The 11,742-nt window shown below is 32.2% G+C and overlaps 1 protein-coding gene across 1 annotated transcript in view; it reads right to left on the reverse strand.

Annotated features, from left to right (window-relative positions):
* The window catches only part of LOC148611095 (uncharacterized), a 33,508-nt gene extending 29,740 nt beyond the window's left edge, over positions 1-3,768 (reverse strand). Inside the window, exon 1 of the mRNA XM_088595272.1 lies at positions 3,502-3,768. Coding sequence (XP_088451398.1) covers positions 3,502-3,731 — 230 coding nt within the window. The 5' untranslated portion in view covers positions 3,732-3,768. The remainder of the gene's footprint in view (positions 1-3,501) is intronic.
* Positions 3,769-11,742: the final 7,974 nt, after the last annotated feature.

Genomic DNA, 11,742 nt, shown 5'->3' on the forward strand with positions numbered 1-11,742 from the left:
AGGTTACAGTGAGTTTAATTAACCCCTCAATCAACAGTAACAATATTGTTCTGGGTACACCCTACCTGATAAAATAGGTTACAAAAATGTTAACCTAGATGCGAATGCTCTTACTACTTAATGAGCGGTAAACATTGCTACATGTACTGTACATTGTATTAATCATAACTTCTATAACCATTCGGATCATTTGTTTCTGTACATTTACACGCGTGGTAATACAACCATAAAAGGGAAAAGATGATTGCATTGCAAACAAAAGGATAATAAAATCAGTCTTGAGACAGAATAAGATTAAGATTTTAATTATTCCACTTCACCAACACACGTCATTACAAAAGTAAAGCGCCACTTCTTAATTTATGGCTGGGATGGAATACAGAGATAGTAATAATGGGAAATCCTGCACAAGCAATTAGTTTATGTTCAACCAATGCCCACTATAGTGATGTACACAGGAACAATTGCAACATATATATATATATATATATATATATATATATATATATATATATATATATATATATATATATATGTTTCTGAACATATGAAAAACATATATTTTCATGTGTTTTAACATGTTTTTCAAGCTAATGTCAAAATATCAACTACATTTGTTTGGTGTAATAAAATCGTTAAAATGATAGAAACAATATAAGAAGAGTAAGAAATAAAATCAGTACAAAATGACCCCAACACAACCAATCACTTTGGTTGTCAAACTAACCTGATAAGACAGATTTTTTAAGTCTTGTAGACACTACATTTACCTCGTCTTAATCCCTTATAATATCGTTCCAAATGTTCAGTGACGAATCCAAAAGGGGTATTCCGGGATTGGAGCCCTTTCAATTTCATGAAATACGGCACCGACAATTTTATTAACCGGGGATCTGTTCGAAAAATAAATAAAATATTATGTTTAAATTTTGGAGTGAAAATAAATTTACAGATCCACTGAAGGCAGATAGTCAAATGAAAATATTGAATGCAGTTGCTGCTGAAATAGAAATACAGATACCAGTCCCTTCCCTTATGATAATAATGGTCCGTGCCCATATTGTATACTTTTTGCGTTTTTGGTACATTCTTCTTTTTCAAATATATCATTACTTTCAATTTTTTTGCACCTGTTGTAACCAGATTAGAATTAGAAGTTGACGGAATATATGACATTTGCATTTGTACCCAAAAATTTTCATAGCTCACTTGTTTCCGCTTAGTTTCGCTTTTTACCCTTTGACTTTAAAGACGCTCTTCCATGGAAACGCAAGTCACCTGATCGCAATTTTGTTTCCCGATTGGCCAAATACTGAAATCTTACTGGCGTTCGAAAAAACTGTATCGAAATTGCATGCCATGTGTTATTTTCTGAATGGAAAGTAGAACATTTTAAGTAAAAAGAACAAATTTTTACCGCGTCGGTTATCTTGTTTGGCATGTCAACATATTTTGAAGCCAATTATTGTGTTTGCAGTTGAAGAAAAGGATGTCAATTGAAAAGCGACATGATATTTTGTCACATTTGATTTCTTATACAATAATTGAAAAATTATGTTAACTTGTTCAAACTAAAAAAATGTTTTCTCACGTGACTTCTTGAGGATGGGTCCCTATCTCCCTTCAAGGAACACAATCACATTTTATGATTAAATAAGAAAATGTGACGCCTAACTAAATAAGTTTGATATCAACTGAAAATAATAATAATAATAATAATAATAATAATAATAATAATAATAATAATAATCAACTGACAATTATGGCCCATATAGATGTACCTTGAGGAAGCTAACTACATTCAAATCGGTCTTCGTGTTGGATGTTTTCAACAGTAGAAATTCCGGATCAATAATAACTTGAGGACAAGAGTTACAAGCCCTGGCTATTAAAAGAAACAGCGAAACCTGTTAAAAATGTACGAAACGACATGCATGCATTTGACAGTTTATTCCTAGTACGCTTTATACAGGCTTTAAAGTGAATAAAATGTTGCAACATATTGCTGTCAATTTCCAAATTATATAGAGAGAAACTTTATTTACTTTATCCATAAATTTTATATTTTGACTATAATTATTTCATTTTTAACTATACAATAAAACAATATAAGACCACGTTATGGTGTTTGTATAACATATAAACCATTGATAGCATGATAGGCTTGCTACGTGTGTTTCCAAAATATACGTATACTTTAAAATTGTTTGTAGCCCGGAGCTATACTATAAGCGTGACTTAGGCAACGTAGATTATGCTATTTATAACAAGTTGCTTTATAGCACACTAAGTTGTGATCCTAACCAGCAACAATGTTCATCGTACATACGTCGCTGCTGGTTTTATTTTCCAGTTAGGTTAATGCTTATACATGTACATCTACAAAACAAACCGACAAGCACTGCAAAACATTATGATGCAAACCAATTCCCTGGTTAACTCATGATTTTTTTCCAACAAAATTCATAAATATTTTAAAAATCAAGCCTTTATCACGTCTATTTAAAAGCTTAACCAAGTCAGCCAGCATTTAAATACATTGTGATGCAACTTGCAATATTTTTTTTTATAAATGTCTAAAAAACATTTTTAAATTCAAAATTTCAGGTTTCATTCTGTTTGAAATCGTGAAGTCGTAAAAATCTCCGTAGAGCTTATTGTTGAAGATGTTTTATCATTTATTGACGAGTGTTGAAGTTTATTTTGTGTTAATCATTCAAAGAATAAAGGTTATACTTCTAGTTTGATACTTTATTCTTTTTTTACCTCAAAGGCATTTGTCGTTTTTTTTTGTGCGTGTAGGTCATAGGATGAACCTCTTCATGACAATTCTTTGAAAGAACACACCGGTATTTTTATGCCCTGAGAAGCAGTTTTAAAGTTTAACAAACCTCTTCTTGACTACAAACAAAACTACGCGTTAGAATTCCAAACTAAGAATATGTTTTATTGAAAGCAATACGTGAATGGCAGAGTTTATACTTTGGTGAATAATACCACATAAAAAAGAATTATTACACTGTATTCTTATTAAAACCTCATAGCGAGACTTGGAATAGCAGGAGATCACTATCCACTCAGACTGTATAGTTAAAAAAAACTGGTCTATTTGGGATCGAACCCGAAATTTTCATATGAAACCCAGAGTTAGAAGAGTGTTGTGTCAACAAAACAATTAATGCCAATTACCAGTTTTTATTTCAATTTAATTGTAAAAAATAAATCTTGAGAACTCTGCTAGACCTAGTTTTTTTGCAGTTCAAAGTTACTCTTCAAACGTGGTTCATAGAAGTGTTTGCAAATAAAATTTTAAGCGTTTGTGTTTTCCGTTAGATTCAAATAATTTCCTATTTTTTCATTTACTTTTTACTATGCAAGAAAAAACTATCTTGTTTAATACATAAATGAACAAACAAATTAGATCAATCAAGAAGATTTATAGGAGTTATGTCTAATACATAAGAAATTAATTGATAAAACATATAACGATTTTATACTGACCTGTCATCCCAAGAACATTTCCAGGTAAAGCACACTCGAATGTGTTTTCGGATAAATCTGTTGCGAATTGCGAATACATTCAAACACTTTTGTTTTTTCCTACGTTTTTTAGTGGCTTCTTTTTTGCTGTTGTCAAGATAAATTTTCTTCATTTTCTTTCTCTTCATTTGTTTTTGACAGCATGAAAATCTTATAATTCTTTTTTCACCACGGCGCTTCTTCGCAATCATCTTGTATGCTTGATCAGTGAAATGTCTGTGAAGTATTCGATACTCAACAGTGACGTCATAGAAATAAATATTATCGTTAGATACAACATTTCAAGATTTCAAGATTTTATATAGTTAACTCAGACACGGAATACATGTAACATGAGCAAAACAAATTGAAACATATTTTATACCTAATATATTATATATATGAATTAAAACAGACACATTTAAACAATACGAAAAACCTTTCAACAGTGACGTCATAGACTAAGATATAATAAAAGAGATGACTTTCAAAAAATTTTCCTTATCTGTGCAGCAATATCCCTTCAACTCCTTCATATGCCTTTTATATTTCACAACTGATTCTCTATGCTAGAGCAAGTACTAACAACTACCTTTATTTCCTTGAGCGCCATAAATTATCTGCGTAACAGACTCTAAGGTGACTTAGATCTGATAAATGTTTCGTGACGTCTTGTATGTTCAAAGGAATTTCAGCAGACAGGGCGTTTTGAAATCCGTACTTATCTAACAAAATCAATTTTTAAAGTGAGAAGAAAACAGAATAAACACCATCAGAAAATTTAAGAAAGAGAAACCTCATACCCTCAGTTAAGATTTCGATGTTCCTTAGCTTGATAGAGCCTCATTAAAGAACTTGAAATCTGACCTTGGGGTGTCTGAGATTTCTGTCTCTCAGTAGTGTTAGATTCTTTATCCAACAGTGACAGGGACAATTTCAAGAGGGATTTTTAATTTTTAAAATCAAACATGAACAAAAACAATCAATCGAGTGACAAAAGGAAGCAGCCTTATCTAGCAATAAATGAAAAACAAGAAACTTATAATTACAATACGATAAAAACTCACTTTCTAAGTGAATTCTAAATTTTTATTGCATTTCTTTTATTTTGTTGAATACGGATGCCAATAAGGGTCATATTAAAAAATAGAACATGTCGAAATTACGACATATTATGTCAAAATAACAACATAGCTATGTCGAAATTACGACATAGCTAAGTAAAATTTTCGACATCATATGTCGTAATTTCTACATCATATGTCGTAATTTCGAAATAGCTATGTCGTTATATTGACATAGCTATGTTGTTATTGTACGGAAGCGTATTAGGGCCATCTTTTTAATTTTTTTCAAATTGTCGACTTTAACCTTGGAATTATCAACTTTAATTTTGGAATTATCAACCTAAATCTTGGAATTATCAACTTTAATCTTGGAATTATCAACTTCAATCTTGGAATTATCAACAATAATCTTGGAATTTCCAAAGAGCGTCGGACCAATAAGTGCCGGACTTATGTGTGTCGGATTTATAAGTGTCGGACCAATGAGCGTCGGTTTTATGAGTGTCGGACTATCGATGTTATTCATTAGATCAACAAACCGAAACAAAGTTCAAACTCGTCATGATAAAACTATATTTCTAATATGACGTCTTCATGTCGTCAATCAGCATATGTCGATAAAACCCCACCTTTAGTACCTGCACACTGTCTCCTTTTTTTGGCTGTCGCTTCGAGACAAAACACTCATTTAAAAACGTTTACGCGATGATTGAACGGCTTAGAGGTTATCTAATTGAAATCAATTATATAAATATTCACATTTAACACATACGATGACATAAATATACAAATTCAATACAACTTACATGCAGGAGAGGTTATTAATACACGGAACAGTCGTTATTTTGGCTCCGTCTAGGGAAGTTTTTGTTACAAAAATTACCGTATTTTTCATATTAGAAGAAAAGAAATAATTCCTTCCGAAGGTAGCTTTGTACTCATTTTAACATGGGTTTGGCATTTATATTCCCATTTATCAATTATTCATAATAACTTAATATTACGGTTGTGACGACCATTAAATAGTAAATATCGAGCAGCTGCTGGTACGAGATCACAATTAATTCCCCTTGACTTTTCGTTGTATACGAATATAGTTCCCTTTTTTGGTGTGTGTCTTCCTGATTTTTTTTCTTTGCTGTCATAAACTTTATTGCTTAGTATTTACTGCAGAAATGTAGGACAAGAGATTTTTTTTTATTCTGTAATTTTATGTGGAAGTTGTGATTTGGTCATATGGAAGTTAATAAGATTAGGCAAATACCTGTCAAAATTTGACGAATATAGTTCCCTTTTTTGGTGTGTGTCTTCCTGATTTTTTTTCTTTGCTGTCATAAACTTTATTGCTTAGTATTTACTGCAGAAATGTAGGACAAGAGATTTTTTTTTATTCTGTAATTTTATGTGGAAGTTGTGATTTGGTCATATGGAAGTTAATAAGATTAGGCAAATACCTGTCAAAATTTGACGAATATAGTTCCCTTTTTTGGTGTGTGTCTTCCTGATTTTTTTTCTTTGCTGTCATAAACTTTATTGCTTAGTATTTACTGCAGAAATGTAGGACAAGAGATTTTTTTTTATTCTGTAATTTTATGTGGAAGTTGTGATTTGGTCATATGGAAGTTAATAAGATTAGGCAAATACCTGTCAAAATTTGACGAATATAGTTCCCTTTTTTGGTGTGTGTCTTCCTGATTTTTTTTCTTTGCTGTCATAAACTTTATTGCTTAGTATTTACTGCAGAAATGTAGGACAAGAGATTTTTTTTTATTCTGTAATTTTATGTGGAAGTTGTGATTTGGTCATATGGAAGTTAATAAGATTAGGCAAATACCTGTCAAAATTTGACGAATATAGTTCCCTTTTTTGGTGTGTTTCTTCCTGATTTTTTTTCTTTGCTGTCATAAACTTTATTGCTTAGTATTTACTGCAGAAATGTAGGACAAGAGATTTTTTATTATTCTGTAATTTTATGTGGAAGTTGTGATTTGGTCATATGGAAGTTAATAAGATTAGGCAAATACCTGTCAAAATTTGACGAATATAGTTCCCTTTTTTGGTGTGTTTCTTCCTGATTTTTTTTCTTTGCTGTCATAAACTTTATTGCTTAGTATTTACTGCAGAAATGTAGGACAAGAGATTTTTTATTATTCTGTAATTTTATGTGGAAGTTGTGATTTGGTCATATGGAAGTTAATAAGATTAGGCAAATACCTGTCAAAATTTGACGAATATAGTTCCCTTTTTTGGTGTGTTTCTTCCTGATTTTTTTTCTTTGCTGTCATAAACTTTATTGCTTAGTATTTACTGCAGAAATGTAGGACAAGAGATTTTTTTTTATTCTGTAATTTTATGTGGAAGTTGTGATTTGGTCATATGGAAGTTAATAAGATTAGACAAATACCTGTTAAAATTTGACCAATAGATATTAACTCTTATTCTAACAACTTTGTTTTGAAAACAATTTTGTGGTAGATATAAACAGCCTATATCATCCGTGCAGTTGTAATCAAAAAGATAAGCATGCAATATCCAAATAAGGGTGCACCAGAAATACATTTCTCAAATGGATATTTGGCCTATTAAAATATGCTTGATTCTAAAACATTGCTCCAGAAAACTTTTGTACAGTGAAAATAAAGAAGCGACGTCAGCCGTTTTATATCACTTATTTCAAAAGGCCAAGAGTGCAAAATAGGGGTAGTCTGAACTACATTGTTTAAAGTGGAAAACTATAAAATGCGACATGTACAATGTAATATGACAAATAACCGTTTTACATGTTCACAAATTGCTTTATAAAATAAACGATAAATGCTTTATTATAAAATGCTTGTATTACACTCTACAAAGCTTTAGATTTTCTGTGAGTTTTGATGGATTTTGAAGGCAAAACTAAGTAACATTTTGTTAATGTGAATAAATATTTTCTTCAAGTACATTTACACATCTTGAAGACATAACCTTAACATTAACGTGTTAAATGCTTTGATAGCTTAAAAATCATTTTAACTATCATAATAAGAGAATAGAAAAAAATAGGTCTTAAAGCCTACCACATGTCAATAAGATATACTGAAAACCGAAAAGTTTAGTAGGTCAAGTTTTGATAACGAAATGAGATACAGATTTACTTTTCATGTCATGCCCATTATACGCGCATCATATAATGCATTTTTTTGGAAACAAACTCTTCTTAAGTGTTTTTCGAGTAGGATATGCGTTACTGGCCTAATTGTGCGATAAATGGTAAACGAAGAAACGTTTATTTTATATCTTTATACATAATGTCACTTTTGTGTACACTGAAAATAACAGAGACTTGACTTAAAATAAAACCAATATATGGATTAGGTTCAGAATCGGGGTGGAACGCGATGCTTCGTGACGAATTCGTTTATTGTTTAAAATTCTAGTCAGTTTACTGTTTTAGTGTTTAAACTGCAATCCTCATCTTACAATCAACTTTAAATCTGTTGCCTTTCTTCCTTACTTGTGCAACCTCTCCCGATAGTGACATTACGAAAAACAGGTAAGAGTAGGAAAGTTGGTAGTAGCCGCGGTGATATATATTGTCAGTGACCGTATATCATCAATGAATATACATGAATATACTGAAAATGCATTTTGATTTCTCAACAAGAACGATTGTAGTATCAACTCTATTATGTCGTATTTTTGTTCGCCAAAACTGTTACATGTTGTTGTATTCCGAGCTTGCAATATCAGAAAATATTGATTTTTTTTCATTTGGCCAATATATGTACATTTCACTATGTTCTCATAATTAAACAAATGTTGAAGTCAATGTATTAAGTCAATCCTTCGAACCATTATTTATTGCGGGTTTAGAGGTGATAAATTTACACTTATTTTCTTTACTTCAATAGAAATTTCAAGTTTTAATCTGTTAATAACTTACACTTACTTGATCAATGTAGACATACAGATAATAAATTGACCATTTACATCCTAAAACTTGTCACATGTCCTCTTTAAGGAGTTTCTTTTAAAAACTGATAAATGTAAGAGTAATCAAGGAAACCAAGATTCTACCAGAAATCAAAAGCATGTAATCCAGGGATAAAGATCAGACATGGAAAACAGACAAACACAACAAAGAACATAAAATAACCAAATACATACATAAAAAGTAACAAAAGTAAATTAGTAACTTGGACTCCACTAAAAACTGGGAGCATGGACCAGGTGCACCAGTAGGGTAAGCGTCCCCTGCTTTTCTAGAAACACTCACAGAGTTGCTCATAACAACAGGCCCCCAGGAGCCTGAATCGCTCACCTAGTTTGCCTTTAAGGACAATAACTCTAACAAGGAGCTGTCAGACAATTTTGACTTCATTTGATTCATTGGACACATTTGTAAGCCTTATTATAAGGATAATTTCAGCAATTGGAAGATATTGGATAAACCTAACAGATTTGGAGATGTATGCAAAAATATGCTGCCTGACCCCATTGTTCTATTTTTAGAAACGGCGGCCTTGGTTTTTCAGCGATAAAAAAATCTGTCATTTCGTTAAGGATACCCTATAATATAAAAATGTAAACTTTCATTGAATTCTGTAGAGCAGTTTCTGAGGAGAAGATTTTTTAAAGTAATAACATCATAAACAGAAAAAAACTTTCAGAAAGGGCAACAACTCCAACATGGGTCAACCGATTTTCACCAAATTGTGACCACAGATAGATCTCATCAAGCTGAACACTTTTACCCAGTCAGAATTCGGCTAAACCTAACGGTTTTGGAGATAAATGCGAAAAACTACTGTCTGACCCCTATGTTATATTTTTAGTAACGGTGGCCATGTTTTTCAACGGATCAAAAATCCCCACATCAGTTCTATGCAGGATACTCCAAGAAACATTCATACCAAGTTTGGTTCCAATTGGTCAAGTAGTTTCATAGGAGAAGAGGACGGACAACGATGGACGCCAAGTGATGGCAATAGCTCACATGGCTAAAAAGTCAAGTCAAGGAAAGGAAAAAGTGTGACATGTTGAATTAATCAGTTTTTTATGGTGCAGATGTATACACCGTTACGAACATAACTAACATTTAAATCGAACAAAACACGTTATATCGACATACTAGAGTTTATACTGCAATCGATATTTTTTAGGAACCAAAATACATAGACAGTATGTTTATATATAATTATTCATGATATACGGCCACTGGGAGTATATATTAATTTGGTACTGCCTAATTTCCTACCTTTATCTGTTTTTCGTAGTGTCGAAAAACACTACGATAATTGTGATTTACCGTCTATATACTGGATTCCTAAACTCCACAAGAATCCATAAAAAGTTACATAGCTTGATATGCAAAATATACCACCAAACCTCTTTCAAAACTTTTAATTTTTACACTCACAGCTGTCAATGAGGGTATCTAGTCATACCACAGCACTTGTTACTCATGTAGTGGTATTAATTCAACGTGGATCCTGAAAAATTCGAAAGATCTTTTGGAGACTCCCAGTTAAGATTATTATCAGAATATAATAACATTAAAACCTATGATTTTTCAACATTGTACACTTCTATTCCCCACACTCACTTAAAATCCGGGCTCAAAAACATTAAACATCGTTGAATCTCCAAAAAAGATGGTACACCCATATACAAATATAGTTCTTTGTAGAGATTCCACATATTTTGTTAAAAAAATAATTTCAAATCATCTTCCAAATATACAGAAGATTTTCTCAAAATGCTGGAACTTTTGATTAATATCATATTTGTCCAGTGTGGTGGACGCGTTTTTTGAACAAACGGTCGGCATTCCAATGGGAACAAACTGTGCTCCTCTATATGCTGAACGATTCATTCACTCTTATAAGGCCGACTTTAAAGCTGATCTGATCCGAAAGAAAGAATATCGTTTGGCTAGATCCTTTAATCTCAGTTTCCGCTATATTGATGACGTATTATAGTTAACCAATAGTAGTTTTGGGGATTGGATACATCGCGTCTACCCAAAAGAACTTGAGATAAAGGATATTACAGACATTGTGAAGTCAGCCTCATATCTTGACATACACTTAGAGATCGATATAAAGGAAAAATATTGACCAAACTTTACGACAAACGTGATGACTTTTCATTCAGAATTGTCAACTTTCCTATCATCTATGGCAACATCCCTTCAGCACCTGCTTATGGAGTGTTCATACCACAACTAATACGTTATGCCAGAGCTGAGAATGCCGAACTACACAGACCTTTTGTATCGCGCCAGACTTCCTACAATTAGGTTTCTGGAACAGGGTTATGTTGCTACATAATTGAAATCATCACTACGAAAGGTTTATGAACTCGTAGATCGTTATGGCGTATCCATCTTCGCCACGAAAACCGATTTGTTCAACATGTTATAGTTTTCCTTTCTTCTTTCGTCTACTCTGGTCTGGACTTTTTATGGACAACTCGGTGGGTGTTTCTAGAAAAGCAGAGGACGCTTACCGTACTGGTGCATCTGGTCCATGCTCCCAGTTTTTAGTGGCGTCCAGGTTGCTCATTTACTTTTGTTACTTTGTATGTATTATTTTGGTTGGTTCAGGTTCTTTGTTGTATTTATCTGTTTTCCATGTCTGGTCTTTATCCCTGGATAACATTCTTTTTATTTCCGCTAGAATTTTGGTTCCCTTGATTACTCTTTCAATTAACAGCTTCTTTAATGTCTGTGAACAACGCCAAAATTATTTGTTATTTTTTTTTAAATTGTTCCGCAGCCGATACGATGAAAAATCGGCATAATACTTTTCTGTTCGGCCATCGAGGTCGCTACGAATCAAAAAAAGATTTAAATTGTTTTGTGTAAATATTTGGGCTGCATTAACAGTCTCATTAGCCACTTCCAGGTCAAACTACCTATGTAGTACTAAAAACACACTGAACCTAGACGTATACATTGTAAGTGCATTATGTATGTATTCTGATCAAAAGTAGTCAAAATAAAGCTGAGAATGTGTACTTTAAAATATATTTGTAATTTACTACAAAAGTGTATGAATATTTTTTACATGTGTGAGTAATTTGCATCCATGCTGTCAGTTAGGTGAAAAGGACGAAATTGGATTTATAGTATTTATTTAAGTAAATTATGTGAAGAATTTTTACGATCATCTAC

Source organism: Perna viridis, chromosome 7, assembly GCF_037379345.1.
Source record: "Perna viridis isolate PV_CMFRI_1.1 ecotype Kerala chromosome 7, ASM3737934v1, whole genome shotgun sequence".
Taxonomy (NCBI): domain Eukaryota; kingdom Metazoa; phylum Mollusca; class Bivalvia; order Mytilida; family Mytilidae; genus Perna; species Perna viridis.